At 50.9% G+C, this 15,836-nt stretch overlaps 1 protein-coding gene across 1 annotated transcript; it reads left to right on the top strand.

Moving 5' to 3' along the window:
* Positions 1–771: 771 nt before the first annotated feature.
* On the top strand, positions 772–15,817 carry CEP68 (centrosomal protein 68; the record flags this gene model as incomplete). The annotated part of the gene is given in 9 exon segments (XM_079941624.1): positions 772–904; positions 907–1,118; positions 2,769–4,298; positions 5,757–5,879; positions 8,313–8,409; positions 11,962–12,134; positions 15,593–15,599; positions 15,602–15,687; positions 15,689–15,817. Coding segments are annotated over 9 exon segments (2,478 nt in total). The 3' UTR covers positions 15,806–15,817.
* Between the last annotated feature and the right edge of the window lie 19 nt (positions 15,818–15,836).

The following is a 15,836-nucleotide window of genomic DNA, read 5'->3' as shown; positions in this document are numbered from 1 at the left end:
GTGGTCCCTGAAGCTCCTGTTGGAACGGTTCTGTTTTCAGATCCAGCTTCCAGATTGTTCCTTCTCTTGCCCCGAGTGCTCACCCTGGTCCCCTGCCCCGCCTGCCCACCTGCCCGCCGCCTGCCCGGTGTGCTTCTCTCTCACTGTCACGTGCATGCACACGGCGTGACCGTTGCTGTTGTTACCAGCCGGATTTCCACGGTTCCCTCAGTCGCCGGTTACCTGTAACCCAGTCAGCAGGAGGAGAGCTGCCTCTCCCGCCGGTCACGGGCCATCTTGGAGCCCCCCAGTCCGGGTGTGGGTACGAGGCTGCCTCTCGGCCGCTGGGTGTGTTGCGACGACAACTGCTGCAGGCTGGCACAGGGAGGACCCAGGCCGGGCCCCTCACCCAGCGGGGCTAGGCCAAAGCGACAGGGGCGGAAAGGCGACTTGAGGCAGGACAGACCTTGACTCTAATTGGGGCCTGCACTGAGCCTCCTGGCACCTGCTGCTGGGACTGCTGCCAGCCACACAACAGCAGAGGACACAGTGACGTGCTCCCGTGTCCCCTGTGGAAGGGTCTGGAGCTGAGGAAAAGCCAGGCCTCTCTGTTTTCCTTCGAGGAGGGAGCCATCATTTGCTCTTTTGGCCAAAAAAGTGTTTGTCTTAATCATTAGAAGGTAAAAAACAAGGTTTCTTAGCCGTAGATGCAGAAAGCTTCTCTTCTTCTCTCCCCTTCCCATTTTGTAGGGAGCTGAAGCTTCAGCAGAGCCCTGATCTAGGAACATCTCGATGGCCCTGGGAGAAGAAAAGGCAGAGGCAGCTGCGGCCGCGAAGGCCCCGTGCCCTGGGGGGTGGAGCTGCCCGTATCAGGAGCTGGACCCCGCAGGGCCTGCGCGTGGGGAGCAGCCGCCCCACCTGCAAGCCGAGGGGGGCCTGCCTCCCCTGTCAGGGGTGCCCAGGGGCTTCCTGCCCCTGCCTGCCACGGTGGGACTGGCCCTGGCCCCTCGGGAGCCTGCCAGCCGCAGGCCAGCGGGGCCAGCAGGGAGCCGGCAGCGGGTGGGTCTAAGCCAGCTCTCAGTTCCCTGCTTCCCCCTGCCAGCCTGGGGACTGGAGATTGGCGCTCCGTGAGAAGCCAGGTAGGGGCTGAGGCAAGTGGGGCTGTAGCTCACCTAAAGCTGTCCTGTGAGAGTACCTTCCAGCACTGTCTCAGCATCTGGCACGCTTTCCCAGCCCCCGTACGAGGCGGGGAAGTCGGGGAGCTTGGGTGTGATGATTTCTGTTTTACAGGTTCACATGGAGAGTTGGGCCTTGGGGCCAGCAGGGGGCTCTGTCCACAGCAGCTCCTGTTCCTCAGGAGTGTGACTGGTGACCTTTTGAGGACCAGGGAAGCTATGGCCCAGACCTGCTGTCCAGAGGGCGAGGCCGGGGAGCCCCGACAGGGGGAGCCACGTCCTGTTTCTCACTCGGTGACGTGTAGGCTTTACGGGGCCCCTGAGGAGACGTGCGAAAGGAGGGTCCGGGGCTGTGGGCTCCTGAGGGCTCTGAGACTGTATCTCCTCAGGACCCAGGGAACCTGGCGGTACCTTAGAGCCCCTGTGGTGGGCAGCACCATCTCTGGGCAAGGAGAATTTTGGGGGCCTCCCTGATTACAGGGCAGCCTCGCCTAATGGGAGTCACGTGGAGCAGGGAGTCCTGCCTGTGTCTGTGACCTCAGGCAAGTCACCGGATCTTTCAGGCCCTCAGTATAGTTGGGAAGATTATCTGATGGACCTGCCCCTCCCATCTCTACGTCCTGTTGCGTTCTGCTTGCCAAGGCCTTTCATGGGAACGGCTTTGATCTCTTCCACGGCACTGTGGCATTGAGTGCCACATGCTGCCCCCAGAGCCCCATCTTGTGAGGAGGTGCTGAGCTGACTGGGAGAAAACAGGCTAGGCCCACCTGCCTGGGGGCTAGGGGCGGTGCCGGGCTCGGGCACCTGAGTCAGATTCAGTGAGGCTGGCAGCACGTGAGCCAACACAGAAATGGGCTGTTTCCTGAGTGTGAGTCTGGTGCTGTTATAACTCTGCTGTTTGTTGAGCTCTCACCCTGTGCTTTTCACCCTTGAGCTCATTTAATCCACATGTCCTGAGGAAGCGGTCCTGTCACTACCCCCATTTTACAGGTGAGAGAAGTGAGGCTCAGAGTCGTACATCTGGAAGCTGGCAGCTAGGGGCTGGCCTCAGGTCTGTCTGGTTCCAAAGCCCATGCCCTTAACCTCTGTGCTGTCCTGCCCGCCTTGGGGGCAGCCTCTTCATCGAGCATGTTAAAAACTTGAAGGGAAGAGGCTGAGGTGAATGACTCATTTTGCCACGCGTCACCGCTGGGTGTGAGCTGAGCCAGGTGGGCTGCCTGACTGCCAGGTTTGGATGTGAGTCAGCGACAGAATGGTTGAGGTTCTGCCTGCCCAGGACACGCTTCTCAAAGGTTAGGCAGTGTGTTCCGGCTTCAGCACGACAGAGCTATTTGAGTTCTGCTCACTCACGAACTAGGCATCTGCGGAGGAAGAACTTTGGAAAGGACGGGGGTGTAGGATCAGCTCGGGGCAGGCAGTCTGCTCCCCAGAGCAGGCTGCGTCTCCAGTCACCAGCAGCACACTCTGCTGATTCTCGCACCAGGTAGCAGGCTCTTCCTTTCAAGACCTTTCCTCAGTATCATCTGGGTCCCCAGAGAAAAGTGCCAGCTTGTCATTGAGGAAGGAAATTCGGCGTGCTTATTTTCACCTTTTCCTTCCCTCCTGTCACTGCAGATGGAGGAGGCTAGGCCTTCTGCCTCAGAGGAGCTACCTCAGACTCACACCATTCCCAGAACCGCCGCCCTTTGCTCAGGACATGATGCTGACACTGAAGATGACCCGTCCCCAGTGGAGTCGCCGCAGGCGCTAGACCACAGCCCACAGTCTCACGTCTCAGGGTTCCCGTTCCCGTCAAGGTGCAGGTCCACGGTGAGCCCAGGTGCCACTGCGCCTCAGTCTTCCAGCTGCAGCGTCTGTGCCTCATCCCCGGGCAGCAGCCTCCAGGGTCACCAGGAAAAGGTGGAGCCTCAGAGTTGCTCCCTTGCCAAGGTCTCCTCCTCTCTGGAGCTGGCTGTCCCGCCGTCGGCCCCCTCGGTGGTGGGGCCGGGGCCTCGGCTCCAGTGGTCGCCCCAGCCAGTGTCCTCAGGGGGCGATGCTCCCGGGCTGGGCAGGAGGCGCCTCTCCTTCCAGGCCGAGTACTGGGCCTGCGTGCTGCCGGATTCCCTGCCTCCCTCCCCTGACCGCCACTCCCCGCTCTGGAGTCCGAATAAAGAGTATGAAGACCTGCTGGACTATACTTACCCCCTCAGGCCCGGGCCTCAGCTCCCAAAACACCTTGACAGCCGCGTGCTGGCTGAGCCCGTCCTGCAGGACTCAGGCATAGACCTGGATAGCTTCTCCGTCTCCCCAGCAAGCACCCTGAAGTCACCCACTAATGTCTCGCACAGTTGCCCACCAGCAGAGGCTGCTGCCCTGCCGTTCTCAGGGCCCAGAGAGCCGATCCTCAAGCGGTGGCCCTCTGGAGTACCCGAGAAGCAGGGCAGTGTGGGGTTGGCATCTTGTAGCCCCACTGCCTCTACCCCCAGAGCCCCAGGCAGTAGGGACACTCCTTGGGAGAGCAGAGAGCCAGCCCTGAGGGGCATGAAGCACTGGCCACCTGTGGGCAAGCACCTTGAGCTGGGCTCTCCCTACCTGAGAACACGGGACAGAGGGTGGCCCTCGCCCAGGCTGGAAAGGGAGAAGGGGGCCAGCCAGGGTATCGAGCGCTTCGCCTGCACGGAGTCTGGGTGGAAACCACAGGAGGAGGCGGAAAGTGAGGACGAGTATCTGGCCCTGCCCTCTCGGCTGACGCAGGTTTCTAGCTTGGTTTCGTATCTGGGTTGCATTCCCACCTTGGTGCCCCTGCCCACTGATGCTGCCGAAGGGCAGAGATCCCTGGATGTGTCAGACAGTGATGGGCCAGCTTCCCTCCCGTCAGACTCCAGCCAAAGCCAGCTTCCCTCTGGGGCTGCCCTTAGAGGGTCCCGAAGCCCTGAGGACCACAACCACTGTTTGCTGCGCTCCTTCGTCCGCGCAAGGGGCTCAGGAGGAGAGGGCAGTCTGCTGAGCAGCCAGGCCCTGGGGGTCTCCTCTGGACCACTGAGAACACGCGCCTGCTTGCCGGCGATGTTGGACCAGCGGGCATCCTCGGATCCAGATGCCGAAGGGCAGCTTCCCAGGAAAGGAGGAGAGCAGGGAAAAGAGTCGCTCGTGCAGTGTGTGAAGGTAAACTCAGCATTTCAGAGGAGTCTTCTTTCTTCTTCCCCCAGTCCACTGGCCTCATAATAAAACCTAGTGACACTGAGTACTTACGCACCAGGCACTGTATTGCACCTTCTCCTGTCTAACCCTCATGACTTTCTACTGGCGTTCTCATGTCACAGTTGGAGAAAAAGGCAGTGAGAGATGAGGTAACCTACCCATTCACAGTTAACAAGGGCTGGAGCCTGAGCTGCTAACCACTACCCAGGCTGCTCCCCGAGGCACTTGACCTTGAGGATTAACAGGTACTCTGCACAGGAAGGACCGGTGCTCAGATGCCTTCAGGAAATATGGGCTCAGTGAAAGTGCTTCTTGGCCGAAGGACTTCTCAGAGCTTCAGTTTGATAAAGGTGTAACTGCAGGGTTGGAGGTATCAGATCGCCGTTTCCTGGGCTTCTCGGTCACTGAACCTTCTCTTGTGGACCACCTAAGACCACCAGGAGATGGAGCTAATACTCCGAGGAATCGGGTTGTCAGCGTCAGGCAGATGTGAACTTTGGCTCCGTCTCTTAAGCTTTGCTCGTTTGTAGAATGGGGAGCTTTGCCTCTGTGGGACTGTCGTGTGGATTAAATTAAGTAATTCATGCCGAGGGCTTTGCGTAGTCCCTGACACAAGGATGTTTGGAGTGTGGCTGTACACACACTCGGAGAGCCCACGGCCTGCCTTCCGGCTGAGCGCCCAGGTGCTGTGTCCACACGGCAGCAGGGCAGCCAGCCCGAGGGCTGTGTCCCCAGGAGCGACATCACAGAAATTTTCTAGCTCTCAAGGAGGGCTTTAACCTGCCCCCTGATGTTCCGTGGATGACTTCATTTGTACGGTGGAGCAGGTAGGACAGGTGTTAGCCTGTGCCCTCCTTTGTGATGAAAGACTGAGAGAGACCGTGGGGTGAAGTGCTTGGGTCACGGCCACCCCTGATGAGTGGGTGGCAGGAATCTAGGGCCCCAGTTCCCTGGGCGGGTGGGAGCAGAACAGGGACAAGCAGTTTTAATTCAGTCGTTTTCAGGCATAGGATCAGGTAAGTCACAATCACAGTCACGTATTTTACGTCCACGTCTTCCCCAGGAGCAGTTCTAGAGTTGGCGGTAGTGCTGACCCAGGAACTGGTCTCTGTGCCAGGCAGGCCCCTTCTGGGCTGTCCCCGTCCCTGCCCTCACCTGAGCTCCTCTGTCCCTACCTGCGGGGCTGGACTTTCTCAGACTGAGGGGGCAACAGAACCAGGTGCGCTCTTCTTACTGCCCTGGCGGAGGTCTGGAGTCACGGGGTGGGGACAGGCATGGAGGAGAGAGGAGACAGCGCCTCAGTGGGGATTGCTCTCGAAAGGTGCACAGTCTGTATCCTGGGATTCCCCCAGGTATTTTTAGCCTTTGAAAATGTAAACAGTGGTTCCATGGGTAACACCACGTGTTAATTTGTCTACACAGACATTTTGCTGTCAGCTGGAAGAGCTGATCCGCTGGCTGTATAACGTAGCAGACGCTGCTGACCACCTGACTGCATCCAGGTCCAGCCTTACAGGCCTCAAGTCTTCTCTGCAGCTTTACCGGGTAATGTGTGGTCCTGGCATCTGACTGTTCACTCACGAGAGTGGTGGCTAAATTACTTGATTAGAAAGTAGAAGTTCAAATAACTGACACTATGTGTGTTGTGGTCCATTGACTTTCACCTGAAATCTAATCAGAGGTTCTTTTCAAATTCTTAGAGCTGAAAAACTGTAACATGTATGAGTTATTTCCCAGACCAAATAGAATTTGAAGAAAGTGCATTTTATTTATCCTCAATCAAAAATACTTCAGGGTTATTTGTGATATGATTTCCCAAATATCTCAGGGATTGATAGGCATAGATCTGCACTTTTCGGAAGTCATGAGTCACACGTGGCTATTGAAATTAAGTAAAATTAAAGATCAGATTTTTCAGTTATCTGGCCACGTTCCCAGTGTTCAGTCATCACATCTGTCTGGTGGCTACCGTATTGATTGAACAGAGCATTCAGAACCTTTCCAGCATCACAGAAAGCTCTTTTGGACAACACTGACTGGATTTAAGGATCTGAGCTGCAATTGTACTGACTCCAGAATATACACAAGGCATTTTGATGGTATTTAAACAAAAATAGGATCCAGTTTGCTTCTCAAGGTATTTTTTGGGGGTGGAGTTTGCCTCTTTTTAGATTTTGTTATTTTAAAAATCTCTTTGTGGGTTCCGGTTAACTTGACTTTAGAACAGGTGTATTTTGGGTGACAGTTTGTGCTGTTCTGGCGTAATTATCAGTAGGTCCCTCTTCATTCTCAAAAGTGTTCTGAATTGGATGATAATCAGTTACCCTAAGTATAAACATTAACTGTGACTGAAGTACCCACTGACTTCTGGCATGTCTGGTTGGCCAAGCCTTTCTCATCTCTTCTGAAGGAGCAGAGGTGGTATTTGTGGTCTGAACCTGATGCTAGTCTAGGAAGGGTTTTCTGGGACAGTTCTTTGAGTAGGAGAGCGTGTGATTTGCTTGTGCCTGAGCCAGGGCCGTACCACCCCACTCAGAGCTCCCACCACACCCAGGCAGGAGGGAGGGCCTTTGTTTTACAACTTGGAGCCTACTAAGGTTTAGGGGAGGGGGCTTGCCTGGGTGGGCCAGCTGCCCTACCCTAGTGGGAATGCTGTTTCCTGCTGTCTGGAGAGAGGCTGCCAGAGTTCCTTTCCCGGAGTACGCTGGAGGAAGGAGAGGAAGGCCGAGTGCAAGGGTCCTCTGTGTGGGACACCCGCAGAGTATGTGCAGAGCTGGGCAGGGCCCACCCCCGGGAGGCCCAGGGGCAGCACCACTGTGAGGAGAGGACAGTGCCTGGAAATTGCCCTAGTTGGATCTACCTGGGTGGTCTTTCTGGAGTGCCCCAGCCCCGCTCCCGTCAGAGCAGGTGTCACGTAGAACAGCTCCATGCCCTCCGTTTTATCCCGCATTCTGTCCTCCTGCACCTCCACTTCCAGGGTGGTCGTAAGCAACTATCTTGCTCTGTGGGTAGAGCTGAGGTCTGAGCTGGGAGTTACCCCTGCAGGTCAGCGAAGCCTAGCCCACTTGTGTCATCCACACAGCTGTGTCACAGAGTGGGACCACACTGTCAATCCCTCCCTGCACAGAATGGGGCTTGGCTCAGGCACACGTATGAGCTACCTTGACCTAATATAAGCACGCGCACTTGTGTTCATGTATTTTCACTCGTGACTCTGTCGTACTTACTTTGTCTTAATAACACAATAACACAGGTGGGTTCCTGGCAGCATATAAACTGCAGAGAGTGCTAAAGAATAAAATAGTAAGTATAGGTAATAGGGCAAAGGAAAACTGAACACAGGAATACAGTAAATCCAAAAGTAAAATTGTAACTTCAAAATTAAACTGCCAGTTTCTGCACCCTGTACTGAAGGTGGTCACGGATTTGACTTTACGTCTTAGCAGCTAAAGGAAAAACCAGAAACGGCTACAAGGCTTGATACTGCGAGGGGAAAAGAAATCAGCTGCTTAGGAGACTGTCAGCTTCCCTGACGCCTTCCCATGTCCTGAGGTCCACAGAAAGCAGGACCTTGAGGGGAGGACGTGGGGCGAGGCAGCAGCTCCCTGTGGTCATGTGAAAGGCGTTGCCCTTGTGGCTCTTACTTACCAGGTCCGTGTTTTGAGACTCTCACAGGCCTGTGAGTTTAAAGAGAACCCTGTGAGGTGTGGCACAAGCAGGAAACCCTGACTCCAGGCTGTTCCGTGAGCCAGGCTCTGCCAGGGAAAAGAAAGCTTTTCTTTTGTCAAACTGTAAACAGAAAAAAGGATTGACTCTGTGTTTGCCTTGGGCTCAGAGAAGGTGAAGTTAAACTGTTTACTTGGATTCTGAAGACTGGGTGGGTTAAAAGGGGAATCCAGCTTCTGAACAAGGGATCATTTTTAATAACTTCTACGAAATGGTAGTAATGAAACTTTTTTTTTTTTGATATGCTTTAAGCAATTTAAGAAAGATATAGATGAACACCAGTCCCTGACGGAGAGCGTCTTACAGAAAGGGGAGATTCTACTTCAGTGCCTGTTGGATAATACCCCAGGTGAGATGCTTGAGGTTTTGAATTAAGCCAGGGCTTAATACCTCTCAGTGTAAGTCCGGGACCCACACTGTCACTGGGAAGGAGCCTAGTGCCAGAGTCCCGCCCATCCGTACCCGTTGCCTTCGACTCCCACAGCCATCTGCCAGCCCGTCGAATCATCACGGCCCCACAAACACTTGATGAGGCAGTCACGGCCCTGCAGGTGCTAAGAAGTTAGGCACTGAGCCTGCAAGAACCGTGCTCTCTAGTTTCTGCTTTTATCTTTCCTTGGTGGTGTCCTGGATGGGAATGCTGGCTTTAGTCCTGTCCTTGGCTTTCGGCTAGGGTGCTCACAGCAGGGAGCCCCTAGGGTTCCCATCCTTTCGCAGTGCAGGCTGGACCCCTCTCAGATTATCTGTTTGGGGAGGGGTTTGTTCCAGGATCTGAGAGCAGTCAGTCTATTCTACAGGAAGAGACTGAAGGAAGAAGTGAACTGATGAGAGGGGATAAGTGGACAGCAGTGCACAAACTAAGCTCGAGCCCCTTTTGCAGGATGGGGTCCCAGGTTAGAAAGGTGTGAAAATCACAGACTTCGAGAGTACATCTCAGGGGGCAGGGGTTTACGATTGGCCTTGACCTTGCCGGGGGCAGGTATGATAGGATGAGCTAGGAGAACGCTAGGTTAAAGCAGTGAACTGATGGGCCGGCCACCCCCCCCCCCGCCCCCGCCAAGAGCAGCCGCTATTTTCCTGTAAGACTGAACCACCAAGTGTTGAAAGAGCCTGTCTATGTCTTGCCTCAGTTTTGGAGTGAAATGGGGTTTACGCTGGAAGCAAACAGCATAAGCAGAAGTGGGCAGGACCCACTGGCTTGAGATGGGAAGAGGTGGCGCTTTCCTGACCAGAAGTGGTGGGTGGTGGGCGGTAGGGAGGTGGTGGAGACCGGAGTTTCTCAGCCTGAGCACCGCTGACGCTCTGGGCCATGCGATGCTTTGCTGTGAGGGGGCCGTCCTGTTGTTGCAGGGTGTTCAGCAGCGTCCCTGGCCTCTACCCATTAGACGCCAGCAGCACCTCCCCAGTTGTGACAACCCTGAACGTCTCCAGACATTGCCAAAAGTCCCCTGGGAAGAAAAAACCGAGATTGAAAACTGTGAATGGGCAGAGGGGTTTGGATGGGACGAGCAGCCACTGAAGGGTTTTCGGCAGGGCGTGGCTTATCCAGTGTGAATTATGTGAGCCCTTGGTGATCCCCTGCCTGCGGGAGGCCTCTGTCTTGGCTCTTCTGATGTTCTCTTGCACTAGGGTTTTTAGGGTTTTTTGGTTTTTATTGGGGCAGAAATTCAGTATGCCGGGCTCCTTTGCCACTTGTAATTACACCAGTATTTTCTTGAATACTGTGTGCTGAAGCAGTTGACATACCAGTTTTTTCATTCCATCACAGCCCTGTGAGATGGATACTATTATTACTCTTATTTCACAGAGCTGTGCATCTGCCTTGGGCCACACAAGGAGTGGCAGCCTGGCTCCAGCCCCTGTGTGCTGACCCCCCGGCTCAGGCTCCTGCACCTCCAGACTCAGCAGCACAGAAGAGCTCAATACCAGGACACTTCCTGGAGGCCACATGTAACAGTGGGCTTCTTACAAGCTTCAGGTTCTTGGACCTTCATTTAAAAAGTGATTCAGTAATACTTCTCAGTGCTGAATCTGTAATAACAACCCACTTTGCCCTCCTCTCCAAAGGAGTCTAGAAGTATTTTACTGCCCAAATAAGAGGCTTTTAGGGAATTCCCTGGTGGTCCAGTGGTTAAGACTCGGCCCTTTCGTTGCTGTGGGCCTGGGTTTGATCCCTGATTGGGGAACTAAGATCCCACAAGCTGCAGAGCACAGCCAAAAAAAAAAAAGAGGCTTTTGGGTATTCTACGGTTTCAGAGTGACACCCTGCCCCTCCCGACCCTCTGCTTAGAATAGTCAGAAACTTGGCTGTTTTGTGAAAATCACAACTTTCCCTAGACATTCACAGGGTCTCTCCAGCTAGGTGCACAACTCTTCTTTCCAGAGCATGCTGTCAGAGACAGTGGAGCCTGAGCACGGACACCTCCCATCCCGTCCCCCGCCCCCGCCCCCCTCAAGCTTCTTCAGAGCCTGCCTTCTTCCTCAGCCACAAGTATAACTTTAGGGACAGGTCGTCAAATTAATTCCTTCAAAACCTGCCCATCTCGGCCTCCAGCCAAAGGCCTCCCCAATGGCTATCTGGCAGGTTTTCACAACATTTTGACCCAGTTACTTTGATGCATGAGTTGATGGTCCTGTCTCACACCCTAATTTCTCGTTATTACTGGATCAGGTAACTAGAACCCATTGGCATCAAGCTGAACCAGGCCCCTGTATGCATGCATTCAATTAAAACATCAAAGTCTCAACTGAGAAAGATAATTTTGTTACTGTTCCCAGCTTTCCTTTTATTTGGAGCCAACCAAATGTTCTAACATTGTAAAATAAAAGTTCAAAAAATAAAGGTCCCCTGAATTCCATTGACCACTCACAGGAGGACTGGGCAAAGGTCTGGTGAGTGTGGGAGGGGAGAACCCAGCCCATTTGCCTTTCCAGGTGAGCTGTGCCGCGTGCCCTGGCTGCATTCCTCAGCCTGCCTTGCTGGCTCTCATAAAAGTTGTCAGGTCGGCACTTTGCCCCGATGATGCTGCACTGACGTGGCTTCCCCAGGGGCTGATCTCAACACAGCCAGCCCCTGTTCCTTCTTCCACCCCTCTGTCAGTATCCTTTGGAGATATGCAGCTTCCCCTTTCCCTTCCTCTGTTAGCAGATGTTGCAGCTGTGGCAGGAAACTAGGGAGAGTGTGAACACAGCTGATAAAGGCGCAGGAAGCAAAAGCAGCCTTTGTGTTTAACAAAGGAAGTAAAGTTTTTAAGAGAAAGAAACAAGCCTGCTGTGGGTGATGCACTCTGAACCTAGCCCATCCCTTCCTCAGATGAACACTTGACCTGTAGGGGATGGAATCTTGGCCTCACTAACCATCTTGTCTTAGCCTGCTTTCAGGTAATTTTCTTTTGAAGTCTGTTCATTTAGGACCCACAAAAAAGGGTTCACAAGCATTCCCATATTACATTACCAGATCACCCATATATGTGCTAAAGGACAGTCCCACAGCCAACAAGCTGATAGGACCTGGTAGCAGGACCCAGAGTCCTAATCTTGGCATGTTTTGGTTCATTTCAGACTTCTGCCCCACAGGATCTGGGTGTGTGCCCTGGGTCTTATCTCTAAAAGTCAGATAATTCCTGTCACCAGACACCTATGTCTCTGTGCCTTTTTGTGGATTACGTTAACTCCAGAGTGGAGCCAGTGAAATAATTCTCTCAGCTTTAATCAGAAGTTAACAGCATAGGTCCTACAGTGCAATACAGTCCCTGGAGAGTCACTGTCAAAAAAAAAAGTGGACATTGTGAAACGATTGCCATGTTCCTGTCTTGTATGAAGTGCTACACCCTTGTATGTTCTTTTGAAAACACACTTGCATTGCCTCTTTGGCCTGACTGCTTTAAACCTCATTTGTTAGTGTTAAAGGACATCCTCGGGAGGATCTCCAGGCAGCCCAGCGAGCTGGAGAGCCATGCAGATCACCTGTATGACACTATCTTAGCCTCTCTGGACACCCTGGCTGGCTGCACCCTCATCCCCAAGAACACACCAATGGCACACAGGAACGCCAGTGTGAAGGGGATTAGCCTGGTAAGTAGAGCAACCCAAGAGAACATCTGTCCTTGTGCCCAATTAGGGCACAGAGCTCCTGCTGTAACAGTTGGCTGTTTCTTAGAAGCTTGTCCAGCTAAGAGCTGATGAAACAAATAAGAGGCTGGGAGAAGCCCCTGAAACTGAAAAAGGGAGATGCTGGGGGGGTGTCTTCCAGTGATGATGAAAGCTCACTGTGGTGCTTCCCATTACTCAGTTTCAGCCCTGCACCTGCTGAGGACTAGGGTGCTCTAGCTTCCGTTGTCTATGCAGACCCGACACTGCCCCCACCCCCCACGAGAACAACTGCAAAATGTACCTGTACCCACTTTTTTATGTCTGCACATGTACACTTCTCCAGTACAAGCTGCCTCTGTTCTGCAGACTCTTCTCACCCAACGCATTTGGTGCCCCATCTCTAAGCAACTCTTAACAGCACCAAGTACCCACAGGATCCAGAATTGCTGACCCCTCTCCATACCTCCTTTTCCTGAAAAGGCTCCCTTCCAAAAAAGGCTAGGGGGATAAGATGGGAGTTCCATGCCTTGGAGACTTAACAGTACAACTTCGTATCTCTGGAAAAGTCAAGCAGGAGTCATAGGGAAGGGAGGCCAAGAGAACAGAGGGATCACTGCTGGCTGTGGGGTGGCCGCTGCCCAACATGATGATTCCACAACTGGAGCATACTTTCTCTGAAACTTCCTGTCCTACAGCCAAAATCTGGCATTTAACTCATAGATTTTCTGGGTGAGAATTCACTGTAGACAAAAAGAAGGTAAAGGATAAATCCAGGTATATCAAGAGCAGGGGAGTCCCTTTATTTGCCTCAAATCTGAGCAGTAGTCATTTTAATTCTAAAATGAATGCAGGTGACTGCCCTGTCATTTCTTCCTCTGCAGCATTCTGCCTGTAACAGATGCTTCTCTTTCTCTTTCAGGCATCTTCTCAGGAAGAGATGTAATCTGTTAGCCCAAATCTGGCTATTGGGAAACTTTCAGAAGTCCTTGTTGAGAGCCATTCAGTACTGAAATCAAGGGGGAAACTTTCATGTACTAGCTTTAAAATGCCTTTCTCTTCCCTGAAGGGCTGTTGAGTTAACTATTTTTATTTAAAATGAATCCTTCCAAATTAAGGTTTTCCTTTGGTGCTTCTCTACAAAGAGCATGTAGCTTTGCAGTTGTTGATAAAATAATGCAAATAAGGCTTACAGGTCTTTCCTCTGTCCATTTAAAAAGAGGAGAGAGCGCTCCTAAACTAGTCCACCTGCTGAGATCATTTAAAGAAGGTATGAGAAAGCAGGTACCCGATACTTGGTATTCTCAGGCATACAAGAGGATCCAAGAGACTGGTGGGCCAGGAACTTGGGTCTTTTCATAAAATGAAGCATAGGCTTATAAATCCCTCCTCTTTGAAGAGACTTTTAACTCTTCCAATTAATAGAAGGTTCTGAACAAATAGAACCTCTGTCAGTTATTTTGGGCTGCTGTTAGGATATCTTTTATCATCCTAAGTGCTCAGGGCTCCATCTGCCTGCCTAACTAACATCTTAAAGGAGAATGTGTTAGGGACTTGGGGAACTGCCATTGAGCTTCAGCAGGACTATGGACTAATTATCCGCTTTAAGGGTACCTCCAGGAGGAGCCTTCCTCCACTCCTGCTCTCCCTTGTAAGAGTAGTCCAGGGTCAGAGAAGGGCATGGATAGGATCACACAGCCTGGTTAACTACAGAAGCTAAGGCTGTCGATAGTGAGGGGAAAAAAGTAATTCTTCGTTGCTTTGGGAGTTGACATGTAAGTAAGTATCTTGTAGAGAAAGAAAAAAAAAAAATCTATGGATCAGCCATTTAAAGCCAATTCTATGGCTTTTTAAAGCAAAATGATCAGCTACTGCTGGTAACCACAGATTCTGCAAAAATAAAAAAGCACTTAAAAAAAAGTTTTATTGGGCTGTGAATGAACATAGAAGGAGGAAAGCACTTTCCCCGTTTACTTTTAGTGTTACCGTGGGCTAAGACTTGAGGAAAGGTTCTTCACACTTAAATATGTGAGATAAACACTTACAGATCTTTTTTTCAAACTGCAGATTCTCATTTGAGGAGGGTGCTTAAGAAAGGAAGATCTTTTAAGTTTATAAAGCAATGAACAAGTCACCTGAACCCAGAAGGTAACATTAGAAGTTATTCTCGTAGAGCAGACTTCTGATGTCCCCTCAGAATAAAACATTTAATACAAAATTAGCCTCTTTAAGAGAAGTTGTGGACTTTAGTTTTGGGGGCTGAGCCACATAATCTTAACACCATCTCGTCCACCTAGGTGTGAACTAAAATCCTATGAAAGTGACTTTTCTGCTTCAAAATTTCTCAGACTTTATGCTGGAAAATGAGCTATAAGTTCTAATATTTAAAGATTAACTATGAAGTAAAACTATATAATTCAATAGTAGCTATATAAAATGCAGTATTTCAAGTGCCTCTGTTACTCTGGTATGATTTGTCATAATGCTTAAGGGCATGATCAGAACTAAACTGTGTATTATGATTCTGCCATCTCTATTTTAATCTTGGTTCCACACATAGTGAGATTTTAAAAAGACAAAACACCTTCCTAGCAGATCATTATATATGTAAAGTATTTTAAAAGCCTAGAATTGGTTAAAAAGGCCTATCTAATGGCCTCTGTTCTTAAATTGATATATTTCACCTTCTCTCTGTGGCTATAAATTGGTACATGCCTTTCCAATGAGTGTGTTACAAGACAGCCCTTGGGAGTTAAAACCATTTATTTACTAACATTTGATCGGCATGAAAATAAGTCTTACTAGTCAGCAAAAAAATTGAAGATGACAACCCTAGAGAAACTAACTGGCTGATGGTATTTTATAGCAGTTGAATGCTGAACATGCCATTCTACCATTCAACCTAATAATTAAATCAGCTTCAGCTGACAGGAATTTTCACAGAATATTTTATTTCGGAGTACCCTGTTTCCCAACAAAGTACTGCTTTTACCTAGAGATGATCTAAGATATTTTTGTTCACCTCCTTTGAAGTAAGGTGTGACTGAAGGGTGCCTACTCTGGACCTAGTTGTGAATGCCACTGAAGAGTATCAGCACAGCTGTTAATGGTGTCTTCGGCAGTGCTGTAAGCAGTTTGTTTAAGACCTCCCTTACAACTCAAGCTGGAATTGTTTCTGACTAGGAAGACGCTGCCAGCAGCATTCCATGAGCAAATACAGCCAGGTTAGATTCAAGTGGCCTGGCTAGCCAGTGCACTGTGGTACATATTACCTTAAGGACAGCAGTGCCTTACAGTGACATATCATGTAGTTCCAAAATCCCAAGTTTACCTGTATTATAATTTCCTAGTAGTCCCCTTAAATTAGTAGAACTTAAGTCCACAGGGAAGTGGCAGTACTAGGAGCTGGATTGGCAGTTTCAAAACCTGGGTTCTTGTTGAAGCTCCATGGCTAAGCTCATCTGCAAATAGGAGACAGTGTCAATACAGGGCTGTTTTGAAGCTTAAATGGGAACATAAAGAAGGGCCGATGAAAAATATGCTGCAATGGCGACATACATGCCAAAGGAAATTTTGGTCCAAGGTCAAAGAACAGGAAGTTACTGCTCATACCAGAATGGCTATCATCATTCTGTAAGGATTCCCAGAGACTGTGACTGCTTAGGTTTAGAATACTCTTCACTTATG

This window comes from Stenella coeruleoalba, assembly GCF_951394435.1.
Source record: "Stenella coeruleoalba genome assembly, chromosome: 13".
NCBI lineage: Eukaryota > Metazoa > Chordata > Mammalia > Artiodactyla > Delphinidae > Stenella > Stenella coeruleoalba.
Note: the sequence above shows the minus strand (reverse complement) of the source record. Positions and strands in the feature narration are given on the sequence as shown.